Source organism: Colossoma macropomum, unplaced genomic scaffold, assembly GCF_904425465.1.
Source record: "Colossoma macropomum unplaced genomic scaffold, Colossoma_macropomum, whole genome shotgun sequence".
In the NCBI taxonomy this organism is placed as follows: domain Eukaryota; kingdom Metazoa; phylum Chordata; class Actinopteri; order Characiformes; family Serrasalmidae; genus Colossoma; species Colossoma macropomum.
Window position 1 is genome coordinate 28,595,203 of NW_023494789.1, and position 24,612 is coordinate 28,619,814.

The following is a 24,612-nucleotide window of genomic DNA, read 5'->3' on the forward strand; positions in this document are numbered from 1 at the left end:
CAACGCTGATATCCAATAATTTCCATGAACATGCTAATAAAATCTAGAAACTGGGGTACACCTACCTGGATTAGCATTACAGAGAAATATGACATTTATTTGCATAGTGTTATGCAAATGTAGTGAACTATTTTAGCAGTGCAGCCCAGCATCACCTAAATATTTTGCTCTTTTGGAGCACAATAAGTGTGTCTTAAAATAACAGGTTGTAATAACAACCAAACCTAATCATCTGTACGATGCCAACATTTTTATTTATTTATTTATTTTTTTTTAACAATTACACTGTTAGAAATAAACGAAATCTGCAGGCACATTTTTCATTCATCAAGGTATAAACAATGACAATGTACCCTCAAAGGTATAGCTGTGGTTTTAAGGTCCGGTTGTGCACCTTAAATAAGTTTTTCCCAGGTAAAAAGTACGTATTTGTACCTTTTCATAACCTAATGATTTAAAGCAGAACAGTAAAATAAAAAGTCTGGAGACGAGATGGGGTGTGTGGAGTCAGTACAACTTAGAAAATATTATTTCAATGGTAGCTTTGAGGGTACCACCCCAGTGACAAGAGGGGTACTGCCCCAGAGACAGTATCATACCTTTATTTCTGAGAGTGTATATGTTATCTGCCAATATCCGTATGATTATGATGTCATTGTTCATCCCTATTAGTTTATTTTTTTACATTTGAGTTATAACAAAAACTGTAGATATTTCTGCAAACATAGGTTGTAACTACATAGCTAGTTTATACTCAGTAACTACTTTGGCTACTATGGAAACTGGCTGAATTATTCTTAGACTATTGAAGTGTGTAATAAAAGTTTGGACCTGATGGCCAGCCTTGTCCATTTAAGTACTGTTTTTCACTAAATAGATTTTTCAGATACATTAATGATCCTGTGTGAGCACACTTTGAAATTTGTAAGGACAAATTTCCAACAAGGTGCAACATAAACTCTGCAAATGGTGCTTTAACACAGGAAAACTGTGAACAATGCGCATGATGCTAAATTGAAGCTGGTTATGATTAGTTAGTTCTTAATTAGCCGATAGGTATGCTAATCCTGACAGCAATTTGTGTGATGTGCTGCTTATTTGATTCATTGGTTCATTAGGAATAAATGTAAAACATTTCCCATAACATATGTAGCGAAATGAAAGCTTTCACTTCAGGGACAGAATCAAGGTCTATAGCCCAATTGTTGCTAATGATGCTTTACTTATGTGTTCACATTTTGGTTGAAAATCAAGACTTTTGGTCTACTGAAAAATACTTAGTCAAGAACAACCCTAAACCACAGAGAGAAAGACTCAGAAAGAGAGATAGCAAGTGAGAGAGAGAGAAACACACAAGGGCAGAGAGAGGTGACTCCCTCAGTCCTCTCATTACTCCGCTGTCAAAACATGGAGAGAGTCAGAGAGAAACGATGCATCAGCATCCTCGCTTACCCTCATCTCTCCCTCTCTGCCTCCACTGCTGCACTTTCTGTTCTTATATGCAGGCTGATGGGCTGGATAATGCTCTTGTGTAGTAAGGAGGGATTTTTAAAGCATAATTAGTGTGCTAAGTCAGTCTGGCATAGTTTTTCAGTCAAGATGTGTTGTATCTTCTTTAGTTTTGCACTGGCGCTAAGTGCAAAGGCTAAGGTAGCTAACAGGTAACGGAAACTTAGTACTGTACAAAGAACATATCACTTGCGTTGAGTTGTTAAATAATTTTAAATAGACTTGTTTGTGTGGTTTCTGGCACTGTATGACATTCTGTTATTGATAAAAATGGACAAAAGTACAAACAAGTTTCCTATTTCCTGCAAATAGGAAATAAATGAATGCAGCTAACTGACAAAATTAGGATTTAAAACTGTTGCTACTACAATTTTTAGCCATGACACATACTTTTGTTCATTTTTAACAAACAATAAATAGTATGTCATTGTAGGAGTATGTCATAAATCACATATAAGTCTGTTTGAGATTACATCTTGACACAGCTGGAGGCAAGTCCGTATGATTTAGCATGCAGTTTGCTCTATGCTCACTTGTAGTTATGAGTATTCAATATTTGTTAGCTATGTTAGCCTCATACCTGCAGTGCTAAACTTGAAGAAGCAAACTTAACACACCAACATGTGTTGGCTGATTAAATTTAAGATATGGAACCAAATGACCACTTTAATTTTAATGTATTTGATGGCGGCAGTGACAACTGCTCATATTTTGCCTCATACAAGTAAGATATTGACTTGTCTAAGGCAAAAAGAATAAAAATCCAGAGCAATGCTGGTGATTTTTACCATATTAGCAGTTAAATTGTGCTACGGTGGATCTATTTACACTGTATTATAAGGGGTGATGTACCAAATGTACTCATTTCATATATAAAAGCTCTTTGCTGCAGTATGTGCAACAGTTCTTTGCAGCATTTTATTCTATTTTTCTACACTGGCTGGCATTGTGAAGGCTAAAGTGGGAAATATCATAAGCTGCTGGTTGCTGCATAGAGAGCGGAGGGTAAAGGAATGAATTCACTTACAGCTTCCAAACTTGAGGGGACAGGCATGAGCATCCATAGGGAAATCTTCCAGCTGCATTGGACATTCAGCAGAAATGGTCAGCCTGGAAAGAAAAGCATAATCATTACCAGTTCTGTCATCATAAGTGAAGCTACAACACAATTATGAATGCGTTTCAGTACTGTTAACATCAACCATGTTTCATTTTAAAATGAAACTCCTAATGTTTAAGATGATGGAACAACATTTGTATTGACTAACGCTACAGAGTGTCAGAGCATTTAAATGTCTCTACTGAATGCTTTTGGATGTACGATTGGGCTGTGCACATTCTAAGCTTTGTTACAGCAAACCACAGCCACAACCACTGTGATAATGATGACGATGATCATCATGGTGGGCCCTCTGTAATCCATTCTCAGAAAGAGGGGTAATCCCGCTCTGTAAATGAAACTGCTCTCTGGAAGAGCTCTGGCTCCGTGTGTGCGGATTCCAAAATGTATTTATAGAACAAGGGTGCCACCATGCTACCACAAGTGAGAACGCTGCCAAAGAGCTGTGACAAATCACTGCTAAATCAGGCCCAGCTTATGACTACACACACATACACACAGACAAACACACACACACACACACACACATACATCACAAAGCCCTATATTCCATCTTCTCTGTTATCACTGTCTTTTCTTTCCATTATGTTTTGAAGAATACAGTTCCGTCCGTGAAGAGAAGGCTCTGTTATGGAGCCACAGTGCCACCTAGTGGACTATTATAAGCATGTTCAGATAAATAGATAAATGAATATTTTTTTTTCTTTTCTGTCTTGGATTCTTGTTAGGACTCATGTCATAATAATCCACACAAAAATGGCCACAGGATCAGACTTGTACAGTGACCATCCCATTCTCTCACCCAAACCCGACTGAACACTCATAGGCTGAGATGAAGTGAAGTCAAACGAGGAAAGCTGAATGACTTTATAGGATCTGGATAGATTTTGTCTGGAGAAACGATATCATAACATTGTGCTCTCCCACTTCATCCAGCACTATAAGAAGACTTAATGTTGACAGAGGAAGGGTACACAAAGTATTAAGGGTGCCAATAATTGTGGTATTTGTTTGAACACCACTTTCTATTGCAAGCAATAATGAGCTTTTCTCCTCAAACTAGCCAAACTGCAGCAAATACTTCCAGAAGTGAACCTGACAATGGAAACCTTTTAGACTTTATATTAATGCATCTACCGTAATCATGTATCATGGGTCTATTACAACAGTTGCAACCTTTATATTATTATATTATTTTATTTATATTATTTTATATTATCATAAAATAATGTTCTTTCTAGACAACAGTTAAGCCTAATTCTGTACTTTTAGAGTCTATATCTAATAAAAGAGCAAACCTGGGCTGAGAACAGCAGCTCTATATGCTCAGTCTTTACATTCTGCTTATAGCAGAGCACATACAGGCCTTTCTGATGCAATTCAGGTTTGAATCCTATCTGAGACATGTGCCGTCTGTCAGAACAGACTTGTACATTGGTAGGAAAGCATGACTAAATCTTCTGGGCTGTGGTAAGCAGTCTCCTCTGAGTAAGTTTAAGTTTAAATACATACAGTCTTATGTAAAAGTTTGAACACCTTAAGTCATGTTGCATGTTTTGTTAATGCATGTTAAAGTAAAAATAAGTTAACACATTCTCTATAGGGAAAAAAACTACTTTTCTGCAAAATGTAGTGCTTAATTTCTAATTATTTGCTACGTTTAACATATTGGAAATAATAAAACTAAAATATAAAATATGCCAATCAATTCGGCAAATAAATAGAAATTAAACACAAAAATTTGCAGAAAATCTCTCCACTCAGCATCTGTGAGTCATACATGGGTGATTGAGAGCAGACTGCAGTAGCTCTGCAGTGGCTTCATCTGCTGTCCTGCAGCCCCCTCTAGTGGGCCCTACAGTAAATGCCGGCCCTCACTTTCATCACAAGATCTGCCATATTATTGTTAGATGAGCCTGGCCATTAGACATCATTCATCCAGCACTCATTACTGTTACAGAGCGTTTCCCTAATCCTTCTTAAAAGTCCTGGGACTCCGTGTGTGCCTGTGTGCTGTGATCGCCAGCCTACTGTAGATTACAAAGGCTTCTTTCCGGCTTTCTGAGACTGAAGCAAGTATTATAATGGCACTCAGTGCATACTGATTACTCTGCTGAGATTTACAACATCTTAATGGAAGTCTTTTTCAACCGATGTTCATTTAAGATCAATGTCTTCTGCGTGAGTAAGGCAGCAGCAAAGCCATTTAGGAGAAAGAAAGAAGTTAATGGCAAGCCAGGACTGGCTATAGAATGACTGCCAGTGTGGGCTAGTTTTAGTCCCTTGGAGGACTAACAACTATAGAAAGATTTCACAGCCTCCAAAAATGTTATGAACAAACTTGATGTTTATTAGTTTCACCTTAAACTGAGACTATAAGAGAAAGCTCAACATTCAGTGAGGTAGAAAAAAAAACATCATGACTAACCACCTCCATGCCATTGTCATCTAGAGAGAAGCAGTAAAAGGTTATGAAACCAGATTTGTTGCATATTAGCTTGATCTAATGCTGAAAACTTCTAGTGAGGAAAACTATTCAAAGAAAAAAACAATTAACAACTTAACAATTAATTAACGGTCCATAAAGGGAAACAATGCTGCAAAAACAGCCTGTTTTGAATTCATTGTTTCTGCGATGCCACAATAATCAACTCAATTACATACAGTTTATCCACCTATTCAGCCTACAGCAGCTTAGCTCCCAATAAGGTTATTCACAATGACTTCACAATGAAGTTGTAAGGAGTGTTTCAGCTCTGAGTGCACAGTACAGGGCAGCCAATCAGAAAAGAGCTCATTTATCTTCTATGAGTCTCAATGGCACAGTTACAAAAACAGCCTGTTTAATCTAAGGGATAATGAGTAATATACCCACACTAACATTATAAGTGAACGTCTTCATAAAAAAAATGCAGGAAGAATGTAGAATATGGGGCCTTTAAATTAGAGTTTATTATTTAGTATAATTTTTCTTTTACATTCACAGACTTCTATTGCTCTTATACCATAATAACAACTCAATAATTTTGCATTGTTTTGTATTTAGTTACTAAACATGCCTTCTGATCACTGTAAATCAGTGAATCATATTTTCAATGTAAGATCAGGCAGATAAACAAAAGCTTTTTTTGCTCCTCTTTACCCAGGGTGCCAATAATTCTAGAGGGCACTGTAAACGCTTTAAATTTATTCTACAACTGTGAGAGGGGTCTTGGTGAGTGTGTGGCAGATGAGTGGGCCTCACACTGAGAATCCTGAGAAAGTGTATAATTATTGGAGTGGGATGCATTGAGATCTGCCTGCTAAGTGTATAATTTACAGTGCTACGTCGTCCCCTCTGAAGGTCAAATGATGGGTTGCCATACTGGAAGAGTGAATGACCTGTATGAACAGGCAGAGCCAAAAAATCACACACCCTAGTGTAAGGAGCACTAATCTTTCCCTGTGGCAGTGGAGGAAAGTAATGAGATCTGATCACTGAGTCCTCTGAATTTAACCTTCAGTTCACCAGAGCACCACACACTAACCTCATGTGCCCAACATGACATGATTTACTGCGACCACATATAGCAGAAGTCACAAATTTCACAATAACATCTCACCTATTACTGCAGTGCAAGTGTATATCTATATCTATATCTATATATATATATATGTATATATATATATATATATATATATATATATATATACAGCAATATATATATATTGCTGTTGGAAGAAAACCTTGTATCTCCAAAATGGCAACTTTACAGGAGAAGGAAAAAACATACTTTACTTTTAATGTAAGTCAATGGAACCAGACTTTTTTCCAAGCTGTTTCTTTTGGTCCATTCTTCATGAAATTTACATGTAATAAATTTAAATGTAAATCTGAAAAATGTCAAAAATGGAAATACAAGGAAATAAAATGGAAATACAACAGCATATATACACACACACACACACACACACACACACACATATATATATATATATATATATATATATATATATATGCAACTATACATATAAAAGACTTCAAAAGGTATTTATCTGGGCAGTGATATTTATGTTTTTTATTTGCTCAGAAAAACATTAATATTACAACAAATACAAATAACATTAATACATATTAAATAATATATATATTTAAAATATATTTAAATATATATATAGGAGTGCTGAAGGGCCTCTGGAATCAAACTTTGTTGAGTTATACCTTGACAAACTTATTGTCATTATATAATTAGTGATTTTATTGAAATACAAATTATACTGTACTGATGTTCTTCTGTATTATAGCATCCATCAACATCCACAATAGCAGCAAATGCTCTATCATTTTAACAGTTGATAACAGGGCTGTTTTTTCTTGGTTTCTTCAGATATAAACTCATATTAATAAAAGAACTTATTAAATGGGAACATCTTTAAACTCTTTATTTCTTCCACTGCATTAAGGATTTGTGCTCAGTTTGTGCGTTTAGGGGCAGTTTTGTTGGATGCACATGGTTTTGAAGTGGCAACACTTTGATTTACAAATGTGTGAAGGTGAATGGAACATATTCACCTTCAGTTAAGGGTGAGTTTTGAGGTCATTCTAAAGCTGTTAATAAATGGTGTATAGCTAGGTTCCTCTTATGTCTCTGTCTGTTTTTTCGTTATTTGTTTTATTCTCACGATTACAAAAGGGAAAAAACAAGAACAAAAAATGAAGAACCAAAAAAAAAAGCTCCAATCTGGCTAGTATATGTCATCTACTGGCAAAGTTTGATTAGTATTTTCCCTCTCATTATCTAAAATCTACTGTTGTAGCAGGAGGTTCCATCAACATCTACACTCACTGGTCACATTCTTAAGTACTCCTGCCCTGTATTTAAACTCATTATCTATTTTATCAAGTCTGATTACCATATAAACAATTACACCTTGTAGTCCATCTGTTTCTCTGCATCAGAGGTGCCCAAACCTAGTCCTGGAGATCTACCACCCAGTTCAGATCCAACACTCCTGGCTGTGACAAACTGCTCTACATAGTTTGGGCTCAATCACATTTCATATTTTTATCTATACCACTTGTTAGCAGAGGAGCAGTAAAGTTCAGCAACCTCACTGCTGGTCTTCAGTTAAATTTAGGAAATCATAAGCCTTCAAAGAGGGGGGCAAGGGGTAAAAAGGGATTGGGCCAATTTGTTAACCACTTTTTACTCCGTTCATAAATTGTCAGGACCACCACACAGCAGGTGGTGGATCATTCTCAGCACTGCAGTGACACTGACGTGGTGGTGGCGTGTTATTGTGTGTTGTGCTTGTATGAGTTTATTAGACACAGCAGTGCTGCTGGAGTTTTAAACTCTGTGTACACTTACTGTCCACTCTATTAGACACACTTTCCTTGTTGATTAGAGATGACAGCTCATCTGTTGCTGCACAGTTTGTGTTGATCATGCTCTAGTCCTTCGTCAGTGGTCACAGGACGCTGCACAAAGGAAGCTGTTGGCTGGATATTTTTGGTTGGTGGAGTATTCTCAGTCCAGCAGTGACACTGAGGCGTGTGTGTGACACACACTCCGTAGCACACACACTCACGAACATATCACTACCATGTCAGTGTCACAGCCCAAATAATACCTCAGTGGTGGTCCTGTGGGGGGCCTGACCAATGAACCATGTAAAGTGTAAATTATGCAGAGCGACAGATGGACAGATGGATACAATGTGTAATTGTAGGACTTGAAAGCAAAAGTTTGATGGGTCAAATTACACATTTTGTTGATTTTCTAAGTGAAGGTAAGTTAACACACCCTCTACAGAGAACAAACAGGGGCCAGAACTTTTGCACAGTACATTTTATGTTAATGTTTATGTTAAATTCAGCAAATAAACAGTAACTGTGCATTAAAATGTGCAGAAGTGTGCTCTCTGTAGAGGGTGTGTTAACTTATTTTCACTTGAGAAATCAACTAAATTTGTAATTTGACCAAGGACGCCAAAACTTTTGCATATACAGTTAATAATATTATGTCTAAAAATCACATCTCTACTCATGTTGGTTAATATTTATCAATTGGTTGATGAGGTTTATAAGTATATCTCTATTCTTATTGGATAATGTATCAATTGGTATAAGTATCAACTAACGGATGAGTATCTTAAGTATCAACTAATCAGAGCAGAGCTATATTACTGTATAGAGAAGCTCTTTCCACAGCAGCTGTTCCACAAATTGGTTCAGCTGAAAGAGAGCGGGAATTGGCTGTTTCTGGTACATCTCTCCTTTGTTCGGTCTCCTAACCTGCTTTTTAACTCTAATAAAAGCCTGTAGACTGTGTTCCACTTTTAGAATGTGGGTGGTGAAGTGTTCTGGCCTGTTTTTGTGCCAGTGGAGGTACTCTGGCGCTCTGTACTCTCAGAGCAGCGCTGGCACACAGGCCTTGTGTATGAAGCCTACAAGCAAGCTCCTTCCCTCAAAACACTCCTCACATCTTTCCCTGAAGAGTGGAACAAATAATATGTAATGGCCTGCAGTGAAACTGTATCTCTGGGCTGAGCTACTGTAGATGAGTTATCAAATATCACATCCTAAATGACTGTGACTGTTTCCTCTCTCAGATCCATTAATATCTGAGTGAGCAGCTTTTTCTCCAGAGTGGATGATGATGTCTAACAAACAAGAACAAATGATTGCATTAATGACTTGATGGCTGTGTTATAAGATGTTGATCTCTTCTAGCCTTACATAATTGTATGGAATTGTTATAAGGCAAAAAAAAAGATAATACGAGATTATCTTTAAGTGGACTTTTCTCAAATGTTCTACACAGTTTACTGTTTGTAATTACAAGACACTGTACCCTGCAAAATGCTCTAAATAAGTAGATAATGTTGATAATATTAAACTGCAACATCTGTATGTGTCCCACACTTTAATTCCTTACTTTCGTAACTACATAACAGTTACAGAATAATTAGTAGTAGTTAGAATAATTAATGAGTAGTTACTAAATTATAAGTCTTTTAAGTTATAATTAAGTAATAAGTCCATAGTTTAAACAGAGCTGGGCGATATACATTCTATAGTTTTAGCAATATTTCAGAAAGTATCTGATAACTACCTAGCATAATATCTAGGACATAATGCTGATACAGCAGTGGTGCTCCAGTTGCCAAGACGTGAGCGTTACTTGCAATTTGTCTTTTGATGGAAGCATCAGATTGTTTCAAAAGAAAATTTAACATCCATAAAAAACAAAATAAATAGTACTTTCCTTCTGAAAATGTAGTTTCTGCCTGGTTTATGTTTACAATACTGTGATTAGATTCCTTTAGTTTAGTCCAGAGCATATTAGCACTCAGGGACAACTCATTAACATTATTAATGCCAAACTGTGATTAGTGCCAGTTTTATGACTATACCATAATACAGTTAAAATACTGTGACTGGAATCTTTCGATTCATCCATCTCTAAGTTTAAGGGGTTAAATAACTTTCTCTTAAAGTGAATAACACACAAGCATCCCCTTTATCTCCGGACTATGCTTTGACATATCAATGCCCCACACTGCTATCAGTCAGGCAGGTTCTCCTAGAAAATACGTGTTTTTGGTAGCCTTCATTATTAAAAACAAAGGTACCAAAAATGGTTTTTGTGTGGCACCACAGAAGAACCACTTTTGGTTTCCTAAAAACATTCGATGGGTGGTTTTTGTGTAGGATCATTTTGGCAAATGAGATGTGTTGAGTATGAAGAAGCTTTTTTTAAAGTTGAATCTCCACATAATGTAAAGGTTCTAGGAAGAAACCTTGCATTTGTATAGAACCTTTTTATTATGGTATTAGCTTCTTCACCCTCTACAAACCTGGTAGTACAGTAGAGGCTGTGATTGTCTGCTAATACAGCAGTGAGCAGAGCAGAAGTTGAGCAGAAGAATGTTGCTGATGAAAGCAGGAATGAGTGTGTGTTTGTGTGTGTGTGTGTGTGTGTGAGAGAGAGAGAGAGAGAGAGAGAAAGAGAGAGTTTTTGGAAGTGTGTGCGTATGGCTTTGTCTATATTTTTCTGTGTGTGTGTGTGTGTGTGTGTGTGTGTGGGTATGTGCCCTTATAGTGCGGTTAATGGAGCAGACAGTCCACAGAGAAAAACTCCACAACACAAGCGCAAAACATATACTCACACAAGCTCTTTATATCTCTGCTGCTATTCCTCTCCTCTCTTTCCCTCTCTCTCTCTCTCTCCCTCTCTCAATTTTCCTAGCCTGCCATAAAACCATGAAAGACTGAATAAATTCATAACAAATACAAAAAAGCAAAAATAAAAGAATTTGAAAAAGGACTCTTTTCTTTAAAGGGTCCATATCATATTATTCTTTTTGGACAAAGATTACGTAATTGAGCTCTGATATGATTGGCTGCACTTTACTGTGCAGTGTAGGTTGAAACACTCCTTATAAGTTCAACATGAATGGGCGAGCTAAAGTGCTGTTGGCTGAATCGGTGGATGTATGTAAATGTGTTGGTTTGCATGAAATCACCTAAACAGTGAATTCAAAACAGATTTTATCAGCTTAGTTTGCATATCGCTGCTGTTTTTTTCAGTTTTTGACATAATTTGAAAATACCTGTTGCCTTTTACATTGTGTGTAAATTTCATGATGAATGGACCAAAAAAATGGCCCAAAATTACCTGGACAAAAAGTCTGGTTCCATTGAATATGCATTGAAATACATTGGAAATACACTGAAAGTTTGTTTTTTTCCTTCTCCTGTAAAGTTACCATTTTGGAGATACGAGGTTTTGTTCAGACAACAGCGATATATGGTCTCCATGGAACAGTATGTTTTAAAACTTTACCAATGTTTACACACTACATCAAACTCTTATTTCAAAAAAGTGAGGAAAATTCAGTTTTCCATGATATGGCCCCTTCTTAACTCCACGTGGCCCGAATGTTAATCACTGAGGCTGATATGTTTGGAGCACAAAAGCTTTGTATCATGTCCCCATAGGGTTATTCACTGGTCTCACACACACGCACATGCCTGTATATGCATTATTAGCCATTTTAAACTCAAGGCTATTTCCACAATAAGCCTACATTCTCACAATGAAATTCAACCCTGTGGAAAAGAAAAGGCCATTATTCTAGTGCACTGCATCTGTTTCATTAACAATGGCAGACGGCATAAGATCAAGTAATAGTGTTTATATACCGGTAAAGAGGCTAATATTTGCAGGTGTGTTATTTTAGGACACAGCCTACACAAGAAAAAATTGCTGAGTCCTGGTTTTGAGGCCTTTAGTACGTTCTGTGCTATTCCCATAAGTACTGCACAGTGTTGGAACTGAGGGCCAAAAGCGTATGTGCTAAACACATCTATCACATGATGCTCTGGAAGGTCTAAAGAGGTGAAGGTTGGGAGAAAGAGAGAGAGAGAGAGATAGAAACAAAGTGAGAGTGTGCTTATCCACGACTGTGCCAACTATTACAGCTCTTTTCTAATTCTGGACTAAGCTGCCTGTGCATAGCCTGAGCAGAAAAGGCTCCTGTTCTACAGTGGTAAAATAAAGAAATGAATAAAAAAATTGGAATTTAGTCTTAGTTTTGAACTGGAGCTATAAGGTAAGCGTAATACTTTAACATTTTTGGAAAAAATAAAACATAAAATGTGTCTTCTGCAAACGTTTTTGCATTTTATGTTTTATGTATTTTCCCAATATGTTAAACTCAGAAATTGTGCACTAAACTGTGCAGACAGATTTAAGTGTGTTCTCTTTAGAAGATGGAACTTATTTTCACTTAGAAAATCAACAAAACATGTAATTTCACCAGGGTGTTCAAACTTTTGCATACGACTTTACTCACTTGTGTGGTTTCTTAGACTTTATGATATACTGTTATCTATAAAATAGTACGTCATACAATGCCTTACTTAAAACTGCGTACATTTTTCAACTGAACAGTGTCTTTCAGGACATTTTTAGCTGGACCCGTTGCCGTGATGAGCTACAGGGACAGCTTACTAGCTGATGATATTTCAAATCCAAAAGGAAACCGTAACAACATCTGAAGCTCCTGACTAGCACTGATGCTGCTGCATTATCAGTTACAACAGAACAGCTGTCGGTTTTGCAAACTTTTCTTGATGTAGAAGATGATTTTGTTCTTCTCAAACTGGGTTTGACAAGAATTACCAGTTTGCTCACTGATGACGCACATATTTATAACATCCACTCTTCAGTCAGTGCCAGGCTGAATGCATGGAGTGGAATAAGAGTAAAAGCTTGTTAGATTTGGGATAATTTAATTGTGGGGTACTCCTAGTGCCAGGCAATATATCATATATACAGGTATACTGGTATTGGTGTTACATCATTATACTGACTCTTTGCATTTTTGGCTGTATTGCTAGATAACAAGCATTATATCCATGAAAACCGCTGAAATTCTATTTTGTGCATTTTACACATGTCAGTTAACTGCACTGTGTGTCATTTGCTGCTTCAGAATGTTTTGAAAGAACAGTTTAAAATATGTATAAATTACATAAGTTGTAAATTTCCAGGCTTGTTAACCATGTAGCTATCTACAGTATACACTGATCAGGCATAACATTATGACCACCTCCTTGTTTCTACGCTCATTGTCCATTTTATCAGCTCCACTTACTATATAGGTGAACTTTGTAGTTCTACAATTACAGACTGTAGTCCATCTGTTTCTCTGCATACTTTGTTAGCCCCCTTTTGCCCTGTTCGGCAGTAGTCAGGACACCCATGGACCCTCACAGAGCAGGTACTATTTGGGTGGTAGATCATTCTCAGCACTGCAGTATGATATGATGGTGGAGTGTCAGTATGTGTTGTGCTGGTCTGAGTGGATCAGACACAGCAGTGATGCTGGAGTTTTCAGTGTCACTGCTGGACTGAGAATAGTCCACCAACCAAAAATATCCAGCCAACAGCGTCCTGTGGGCAGCGTCCTGTGACCACTGATAAAGGACTAGAGGATGACTAGAGGATGGACACAGTGTTTAAAAACTCCAGCAGCACTGCTGTGTCTGACCCACTCAGACCAGTGCAACACACACTAACACCACCACCACATCAGTGTTACTGCAGTGCTAAGAATGATCCACCACCAGAACTACAAAGTGCACCTATATAGTGGAGCTGATAAAATGGACAATGAGCGTAGAAATAAGGAGGGGGTCATAATGTTATGCCTGATCGGTGTAAGGCTTCCTATGGTGTAATTTTAAAGTAAACAGAAAAAACAGTCCAATCAAAACAGTCAATGTCAGGTATGTAAGACATTCAGTTAGCAGAGAGTGGCGTGCTAAATTACTTGATGTAATATAGCACCAACATGAAGAATGTAAATTAAACATAGTGAATGCTAGCCAGGCTAAATTGCAGTCTACTTATAGCAGGGTTAGTTTTAACATAGGTAACATTAACACTGCATTCAGCTGCACTGTTCTCAAACAGTAGGTGCTTGAAACAAGTTCACATTTTCATTTGTAGCAGAGATATGTAGGTTGCGTATATAGCAAAATGTTAATCTTGCTTAAATAATTTAAAAATTATTCAGCACAAACCAGAATATGTGTGGTTGTGCCACGATCTCCCCTGCTTCTGTTCTACACTATGTTCAGAAAGCCTCACCTCATAGTGTATAGCAGCGTGCCGTCGTCTTGCAGCCTCAGCAGTTTGTTGGGTGTGGTCATGTTGTGAGCAATGGATTTCTTGCCATTCAAGAAGAAGGTGTCAGGGGTCCAGATGTTACTAGCCAGCAGGTTGTTCAGAGGCAGCATCCCCATGGGCCCCTTAAAGCGCAAGCGCTCGTCCTTCCAACTTTGGCGGAAAAACACATCGATTGTGTACTCCTGCGGAGGAAAGCAGGCGTTAGCAATGGGGCATTTAGAGCACATCTTGAAGTGAGAACCAAATTACATGACATAGCTGAGCTGCTGAATATGGAAATGAGCAATATTACCGCCATCCATCAGCTAATCCAGCAGCCGACCTAGCACTAGGCAATGAGAAATGGAAATAAACAACAATAATGGAGAGAAGAAACTTGTGTGGCAAATGGTGCTTTGGTGGGAGTGTGACGATGGAGGACTTGGTTGCCTGGAGCTAATTATGGACACAAATGATCTTTTTTTTTATGGCCGAAGGATAAGCTTACCATCTCAGTGTCTGACACAGGGCCAAAGCTGGTGACAAAGATATTCGTCTTAATCTCAGTCACCTTTTCTGTAAGGTCACAAAGAGAAATCGAGTTAGCTTTAGGGATCACCTTAACATACACAGCCATATCCACAGTAATGAGCATCTACAGTGTTTTTAGATGCCAGATTTTAGTCTGACTGGAGACAAAAGAACACTTTCAGAGTGAATTTCACAATATGCATTCTAAATAATTTTGATGTTTGAGTATCCGCAAGAGTTAATGAATGGCTATTCGGTTAACCAGGGGTCAGGAAAGAGATTACATTTGGTGTTTCGGTTCATTATATCTCTACATTACTTTTGTCAAACACAAAATTTGTGTCTCCAACTGGAGAAAAGTTCATCTATCTGCAGTGACCAATTGCTTATACTATGATATTTTGATACCAAAAAGTTTGGAATTAGTTCATATATACACAATGACTCTTTTCAACTCAGTCTTTAGGCACTGTCTAAGAATTTTACACCTCTAACTGTGAAAAATATGTGATTTCATCTATCTGCAGTGACCAATTGCTACGATATTTTGATAGTTTGATACCAAAAAGAGTCAATGACCATTTACATGACCATTTTCCATCCTCTCTATATGTAAAATTATACAGGCTGTTTCTGGTATGTCAGGGTTGCTACACAATTAAATACATTTTAATACCTTCTTAAGAGCTCAACAAAGGAAAATAAGCTTCTATAATACATTTCTATCGCACAGCAGTGCACACAGACTCAAGTATATTTTAGAGAAATAGATTTAGAGAGCTCTAGCCTTCCAATTTCCTTTTCTAGTGCCATTAACTGTTCTCTCTTTTTCTTGCAGTCTTTTCAGTGTGTTTTGCATTTATTTATTATTTATTAGTCAGTTTCTGGCCACAGGACGACTGTGAGCTGGACATTCATAGTTTGGAATTAGTTCAAATGTACACAATGACTCTTTTCAACTCAGTCTTTAGGCATTGTCTAAGAATTTTACACCTCTAACTGTGAAAAATACATGATTTCATCTATCTGCAGTGACCAATTGCTTATCCTACAATATTTTGATAGTTTGATACCAAAAAGAGTCAAAATTCATTTTTACATGACCATTTTTCATCCTCTCTATATGTAAAATTAAACGCGCTGTTTTTGGTATTGAGCCCTTATAACGGAAATTCTAAGTATTCTGGCCGCGGCTCACTTAAAAAGCAGTCGAGGCTGAAACACTCCTTATAACTTCAATATGAAAGCACAGTGCTAAACTGTTCATGTTTTTCAACATCACAAAAGTGATTCTGAAATGAGCTGTTTTTGCAGCTTAGTTTCCATATATGGACTGTATGGACTGAGGAATGAACTGTATGTTTAGAAGCTTTCACAGTGTTTGCATACAATATTCAGCTCTTATCACAATAATGCTAGAAAATTTGTTTTTCTTTTTTTTTTGTTAATGAATATTTATTGATTTTTGATAACATACAGACACGCTTAAGATGCAACAATAAAAACAGATATTGGGGGTGGGGGCTGTTATTGATGGTATCTTCATCATGCCCATAGACCAGCAATCAAACAATGAAACTTAAAAGAAATATTATATTAAATTAGAATACTCTGGCCCTACAAGGCCCTGTCAAAGGCAATAATATTTGACCAGTTCTGAACTGTGGCAGCCTTCGCCTTGTGAAATTCAGCTGTAGCCAGTTCCAAAATAAGATTATCAAAAAAAAAATAGCAATGCCAAGATGAAGATAACCGAATATCTGACGCAAACCAACCCTTCAAAATAGACTTCTTGGAAGCTGTTAAAGCTGCCATTAAAACTCTTTTTGCAGTGAATTAGGAGTTACATTACAATCATCACCTAGTAAAAGCAAACCTGGACATAAAGGAATGTCAACATTAAAGAGAACAGACAACGTACGTAATATGGGGGCACTATCAGAACATATGAATTTAACCCAAACAGAGCCGAATTACATCTATTACAACTTTTCCACTGGATAGTTTCATCAGAAAGGCACAGCGTGGCGTAAAATTTGGTCTTCTATGATTCGGGCCCTTTAACTCTACTAAAATATAAATAATAGTCAAAATGGAGATCCCCAAATTCAACAGATTACACATGTGCTGATCCTTCCAGATTTCAGGGTTGCTACGCAATTAAATACATTTTAATACCTTCTTAAGAGCTCAACAAAGGAAAATAAGCTTCTATAATACATTTCTATCGCACAGCAGTGCACACAGACTCAAGTATATTTTAGAGAAATAGATTTAGAGAGCTCTAGCCTTCCAATTTCCTTTTCTAGTGCCATTAACTGTTCTCTCTTTTTCTTGCAGTCTTTTCAGTGTGTTTTGCATTTATTTATTATTTATTAGTCAGTTTCTGGCCACAGGACGACTGTGAGCTGGACATTCATAGTTTGGAATTAGTTCAAATGTACACAATGACTCTTTTCAACTCAGTCTTTAGGCATTGTCTAAGAATTTTACACCTCTAACTGTGAAAAATAAGTGATTTTTAAGGGCGATTTGAACCCACAACCTTCTGGCTGCTGGCTCTCCACTCCCACCTCTAGGCTGCCAAGCACCCCAAATCCAACTCAAGACTTTCTAAGACTTCTTACGGATCTCCAGGGAACCCTGGATTTACCTGTGTAGTGGTTTTACTCAAGATGGCTGTAGTTTTCATGTCTTTCAAAACCTGAAATACATTTAAAAATGTATTCCTGTATTTCCGTATCAAAAGCAATGCCACATATAAAAAATGTCTTCTGAGGGTTTGCAATATTGATTGACTTGTTGCACACTGAAGGAGAAATAAAATATTGATAAACACATTGAATATTTTAGTTCAAAGTCTCATGAAAAGCAGATTATGTGCAAACCGTTCGATTTTCATTAAAAAATTCAAACCTGATGGTAGTTTATAAAGAATGAATAAACCTGAGCAGAAGTGAACAGCACTGAATGTGCTCTCCTCATAGACAAACCATCTCTGAAAGAGACGAATTCCTCAGCTCCAATTACAGCTCGCTTTTAAATCATGTCCAATGCCATCTTTTGTCTACAAACGTCACACAGCAGCCGCTGGAGATGCGTGTCCGGCTCTCCAACGCTACTGCATGAATAGAGCAGGCCAGGGTCTCTCTCTCTCCCTCTCTCGCTCCATCTCTCTTTCTCTGCCATGGTTCAGTCCTCAGAGAACAATGAACCTTCCCCCTCTGAAAAGAGCGATCGCTTTTTCAAGGTCAGCATCCACACTTTCAGCTGCTCTCTCTCTCTCACGCGTTCTCTTTCTCTCATGCACACACAGTCTTTCTCTCTTGCTCAGGAACTCTTCGATTCGGAGCTCTGGCAAAGACGCTTGAAATGCACTGAGGACCTCGACGTTACAGTGATTACTTTTGTCGTGTTAAAACATCTCATTGGCTGGGATGAATAGAGAGTCATGTTTTTCTACTCGCCCCATTCTCCTCCATCTTCCCTCCCTTAACCATACAATGAGAATGCTTCATAGTCATATATCACTTCAGCATTCAGAAAGATTTTCATAAGGTACTGACTTGCTGCCTTATTGGCAATGTACAGTACATAAGCAGATACATACAGTATACAGGGAGCTCTAGTGTACACACTTGAGATTTACCCTAAAGAATAAAAAGCACTGTCCAGGAAAATTTACTTTCCCAAACAGCGTAAATGCAAATCAAATGTACAACATGTCCTTTATGATCCAATTAGGTACCTTAAATTGGTTATAAAGGTACAATATTTTCACTTTCCCAGGGGGCATTTTTGTACCTTTTTTAACTTTTTTTAAGTAGCGAAATAAATTAAAAAGCCTAGAGAAAAGACGGGGTGTATGGAACCAATGCAACTTAAAAATATAATTGAAATCGAATACAATTATGTTTCCTAACTAATGGTACTGAATAGGTACCCTTGAGAGATTATTCAGTGTTTGTACCCTAAAAAAGTACAGTTTTTTAAAGTGTGTGCTCCAGCAGAGAGTAGTTGGTGTCTGTGCAGAATTTACCTCCCAGGCCCGGCCGCAGCCTGTTATCATAGCCATCCAGCAGCCCGTCCAGGATGCGTGTGAAAACTGTGATGTTGTCATTCAGCTCGGCCTCATTAGGAGTCCCTGTGGCCGTCTGGCAGAGGCTGGATCAGAAACACACACCGTCACACTGTAATCCACTTCAAGAACTGCACCCCTGGCATGGCACTAATGAACTCAATCTCATTTTAGGAATAAATCCTTTAATTCATGTGTTTTTAAAACACAGAAGAGCAGTTTTGATTCTGCACAGTAGTTCAAAAGTGAAGTCTGCAGACAAAATAGCAATTATTGATGAACACAGTGAAAAATGGCAAATATGTTCGAAATGATACACTGGAAAGGTTTCTACATGCACGGACCCCACATGGGCCAGTGGTACGAACTCTAGTGCTGCTGTAGTACTGTACCTGAGACGCCATGTGAAGGAGACGAAGACAGCAGTGACCCACACGCTTCTCATTGCAGCGCTGCAGTGTGCCTCATAGCCCATACCTGCAAAACAGAGCCAAGTGACTCACCACACTGGCAGCCCAGCCAAACAGCTGAGGATGAGCACCAAAAAAGAGAGACCCCCAGAATATCAAACTGTACTGGCACTCTGAAACTAAACCATCCGCACTGCTGGTGTAGACTGATGTACAGCAACATAGACCACAGCAGAGAAGAGAGTTTGAGGAAGAAGAGAACTCATGTCCAGGTTATGACAAAAAACAAGTATAATTACACACACACACACACACACACACATATATATATATATATATATATATATATATATATATATATATATATATACATATGCAATAATAATAATAATAATAATTGTGATTATTATTTGTTTTCTTTATTCCTGTTATTCTCTTTTGTTTTTGTTGTTGTTGCTCAGTCATAATAAATAACGCCTCATCAGTTTCTACTCACGCAGACGACCACCTCGGGTCACGGGGCTGCTGTAGCTCAGCCACTGGCCAACTACTTAAAACATCAGCCCAGGACAAAAGTACTGTAGCCTAATGGACATTAGTATGCCAGTCAGTGAGTCTGGAGTAAACAAAAGCTACCATTTTAATGTCTACCCCACAGAAACCAAACAGCCCCCTCATTACTGAATTAATCAGAGTGCATCAGTAACCTGATAAATGATTAAGTAACATGGCTTTGAGACAATGTTCAATATTCCACACAGTAACGTCTGCAGCAGCCTTTAATTGCTCTACACCGTCATTTACCGTCTCCCAGCGTCTTAAACTCAGTTTGCAGCAGTTCTAGTTTTAAAGCTGCTGTGTTCCGCGGAGCAGCTGCAAGACAAAAACTGAATCCATTCATATTTTAAAAAGCCATATGGGAACGGAAAAGCCGCGTGAAAGGCTTTACCTGCTGGTGCAGCTGACGCCTTCCTGAGCCGTAGCGGATTCCTCCAGAAGTGGCCGCAGAGCCCGCAGTGTGGAGCCTCAGAGCTCCTCTCCGTCCTCCTCTCCTCTCTCCTCCTTCCTTCAGCACTCAGGACTGAGCAGCCGCTGCACACGAAACCCCTCTCGCCTTCCTCCCCATCACTCCTGCAACGCTGCGCTGTTACGAGCACACACAGCACAAAAGCAGCGCGCGGTGCGGCAGTGTGCGCGTTCACACCCCGTCTAGCTGCTCCCGCTCTGCCTTTGTCTTTGTTTCACACTGCATGCACCCCTTTCAATAGACCACCACTTTTCCCCCTCCTGAAATGTGACAGAACGCTGTTTTCTGCTGGAGATCCCGCCAGGCTTTTGCAGAGTAGCAAGTTCCTCCTCTCACCGCTAGGCGGCGTATGTGGTTTCCAGCCCCAACTGCTGGACCTACTCCAGCCGCACTGGTTCTGGTTCGTACTGGGAATCGGAGTGAAAGCACAGAAGGCGCGCCACCTCCTCCATAATTTCCCCCAGGTGGGATAAGGACGGGAGGGAAGACGTGGAGGAACTTGACTGTAAGCTCTTTTAGAGGACAGGGGGAAAACACAGTCGCCCTGGGGCTAAAAAATGCTAACGCAAAACGAGTGGATTTCCCAACATTTCTGCTTATTCTGCGTTTTCTCACGCGCCAATCAGCAGCCTCCCCTGAGCCAAAGGGGGAAGGGGACTACAAATCCCACACGCGTGCAAAAACAATATTAAAACATTCAGATTTCAACTGAATTTCCAATAAAGTCTGCCTTTATTTGTACAGCGTTAACATGCTAGCAGTTTGTTGGCGACAGTTTTGAGGTTTCCCTCATTAGTATTTTGCCTAGAGCTGCCACAGAGGCACAGGGCACAAGTACAGTGGAACTGAACTGGAGAGGATTTACAGTGAAAGGGGCCAGGTGGACAGGGTTATGGTATCAGGTCACCACATTAGGCTGGATGATGGACAGGCCTGAGCTTAGACAGGAAGGTTTGTGAGGGACAGAGAGGGTTTCTGCAATGAAACATGTGCATGGTATTGAGTCCCTGTGTGTGGTTGTGTGTATGTGTTTGTGGAGGAGGGGTACCAGATAGTAGTAATGAGCATAACCATCAGAGGGAACTCTAATCCCATTTTTTCTGATGCTCCCTGTCACTCTGCAGTGCTAGAACTCAGCCAGTAGATCAACACATAGTTGCCTACCTGTGATCCAGTGTCACACACAGAGGGAACTAGATAGCTGAGGGGCAGCGCAAAGGAAAAAAGACCTCCCTTAAAGGGCATTTGCGCTAAGTTACACACAATTCTATGTGTAATTCAGAGTCCTTTGATGTGAAATGGATTACTGTAGAGAAACTTGCCTCAAGTTTCTTAGCATAGGTGGTGATATGAACCAAAAGGCTGTGATATCTACAATACAAATAGCCAGTTTATTGACTATCAAAATGGCAGGAGTACCTACACATGTCTTCTGGGTTTTTGTATGTAATGTTGGTGAAGGTAAAATAGTGGTAAATCTGAAAAAAAGAAAAGTTTTCTTCAGAGACTATTTTGCCTCATAAGGCCCTGCAAGTGCTTCCACACCATGAATGGATTTTAAAAATACGTTTTAGGACATAACCTCATCTCAGAACTATCATAAAACAGTGTCTAAGGCACGAGGCAGCATATTCAAAATTCAAATCCATACTTTGGATTAAATTTGTTCTTTAGTCAAGATAAGTCTAAAATCATCTACTTCTAGCGGTAACAGGGTTATAGCCGTCAGCTAATGCTGAACAAACAACAAGGACCAAACAACAGACCTATTTAAAACCAGTTTTTGTGAGTGATTCAAACCTATATAGCCTGAAATTCATTACACGTGCACGATGTGTGAAAATCAAACGTTCAGTAGCTGTCGGAAAGAGTGTGGAGTGTAAACCATTGTTCTACGCAAGTGTGAAAATACATATGTAGTTTTTGCCATATTGCTTTGTAAAGCAAAGTTTACTGTGACAAAATGATAATCAGGTGTATGTCATGTCGGAGGAGCAGTGCTGTGCTGTTATTCGACAGGGGATCTGAGGTGTTTATCTGCTGAGCTGAGCTGATGTCTGGACTGTGATTCATTTTTGGAATGTTTGTGTCTGAATGCTGTTTGACTTTATTGATGTAAAACCCCAGAGACCTCGTCACAACAACAGCTGTGACAGTCCACCTGTGCCGTGTGAGTTCCAGATCAGCCCGATCCTGTGCATCCATCTGTGGATGTGTGTATGGGTGTGTTTGTTAATCAGAGCTTGAATACAAGAGTGTGGGGTTAATGGGGCGCCACTGAGCCTCAGTCATGCTTATTTGAACTGGCTGTAGTTCAGTATTACAGTAGCAGAATTACTATTTGTTGAACTCCCTACCACCCCACCCAAAAACCACCAAATGTTATTTTCTCAGAAATGACTACTGGTCCATGATATGATGACTTTTGCCACTTGTTCCCTCAACCATACAATGGCAGGAAATCTTTCACAGGCGCCGGTAGTCATTATATTAGAAACCTGCACGTTCATTTCTGGGGCATGACAGCTAGATGAACTTGTAGTGTGGGAGAAAACACACTGTTTTGAGAAAGAATTTGCACATGTGAAAAACGTCAACATGCAGACATTGAATTAAATAAATGTCACTACTGTTATATTTTAATATAAATGTACTCATAGCATGGGTCTTATATGTATGCTTGCATACCATCTAACTAACTGTTAAAGGGGAATTTACACACAATTCTACATAACTCACATTTTAACACTGTAGTTGGTTTCATGTGAAATTGCATTGTAGAGAAATTTACTGACTTGGAATTTTTACAGTGGTGGTAATAGGAACCAGGTGGAATCAAGGTAAATGTAGTCATTTTGATTAAAAAAACAACTTGTTAACCTACATAAGAGTTTTTATATGTAATATTGTCAATGGTAAAATAGTGGCAAATCCTAAAAAAGCCCATTTTGCCTTACAATGCCCTACCTGTACCTGACCACCATGAAAGCCTTTAGAAATATGTCTTAGGCCAAAATCACAAAACTATCATAAAAACAATGTCTGAAACAATATATCCCTAACCATGTAAAAAAAAATTATTTCATTAAACTCTTTGAATGCCTGGTTCCTATCACCACTACAGTTTAAAATCTGGACTCGGTATGTTTTTATATAAAAGAGGATTTCCCATCAGCCCAGACCGAAGGAATTTGTTTGCATCTTAATCATTTAATTATGCAGATGTTCTAAAGAATCAGTGGAGTTCCCCTTTAACTAGTTAACAATGTTAATGTCACATAAAAGTGATTAGTAATGTTTCATTCCTTTGTGTTTTTCAGGAATGCAGTGGATGGAAATAAAAAGCTTTTTGCAATCTATGACACAAGGTAAGCAATTAATCTTCATAATCATATGTGCAAAAGTGTACTATGAATAAAGCAGACAAGCCTGTGGGTTAGTGTATTCGCTGAGCATCCTCATATACTGCACCTGCGTAGCCATCTGCCTTGCTCTTCGCAGCCGCCTGAATCCCTTGAAGGTTTCAATAGCTATTGCGAGAGACTTGGAACAAGCCCGTCTCAATCTAAAACAAATCAGGCCTCCAATGTCAGCAGCGTACATGCATTATTCATTCGGTTCCGCACGATATTCGCTTCATCCACAGGATCTATTTATCTGTGTCCATTCAATCTGGGAAGGTATCTGCTGCATCTGCAACTTGACATAAATGGAAGGCAAAACCTTTACAGGGGAACCCGGCGCTGCCGTGTTTTCATTCTCCCCCAGTGATGTTGTACTACTTTTCCCCTTCAGTGGATCAGAGACAGCATAGATAGCAACACTGTGTACCCCTTGTGGGAGGAATTAAATATAGTGACGCAAAATGCCATATAAGCATGTGTGATGTGTTCTGTCACGGGATCAGGAGGTCCAACGGATCAAAGACACCCTTGGACCTGGAGACGCTGGCCATGGAGACGGAGATGGTACTGAAGGTCCTAGGTCCACCCACGGCCTATTTGGTTGACTAGCATCGCTTTAAATGCTTTAACAGCATTTGGCTCGCTGTATGACTGTGACTTGGTGCCATTTGCTCAGCCCACACTCCCAGGAACCTTTGCTTTTTCAGACAGATCATGGTGCGTGAGTGGGCTGCTTTGTTTGGATGATGACTCGTGGGCGTGTGTGGGTATGTGCTGCAGAGAGAGCACCCAACGCATGTTTTTCCCTCTTTGAAAGGACTGATTTTTTGCAAAATGGCTATGCTGCTAGGAGCAAAAGAACTGCCTCCA

General features: G+C 38.8%; 1 protein-coding gene across 2 annotated transcripts in view; it reads right to left on the minus strand.

Annotated features, from left to right (window-relative positions):
• Nucleotides 1-20,632, minus strand: part of gabra5 (gamma-aminobutyric acid type A receptor subunit alpha5) — a 63,134-nt gene extending 42,502 nt beyond the window's left edge. For both annotated transcript variants that reach the window (XM_036570743.1, XM_036570742.1), the window contains exons 1-6: nt 20,261-20,632; nt 19,294-19,378; nt 18,863-18,987; nt 14,801-14,868; nt 14,275-14,495; nt 2,537-2,619 (exon numbers count right to left, since the gene is read on the minus strand). In XM_036570743.1, the coding sequence (XP_036426636.1) occupies nt 2,537-2,619; nt 14,275-14,495; nt 14,801-14,868; nt 18,863-18,987; nt 19,294-19,376 (580 nt within the window). In that variant the 5' untranslated portion in view covers nt 19,377-19,378; nt 20,261-20,632. The remainder of the gene's footprint in view (nt 1-2,536; nt 2,620-14,274; nt 14,496-14,800; nt 14,869-18,862; nt 18,988-19,293; nt 19,379-20,260) is intronic.
• Nucleotides 20,633-24,612: the final 3,980 nt, after the last annotated feature.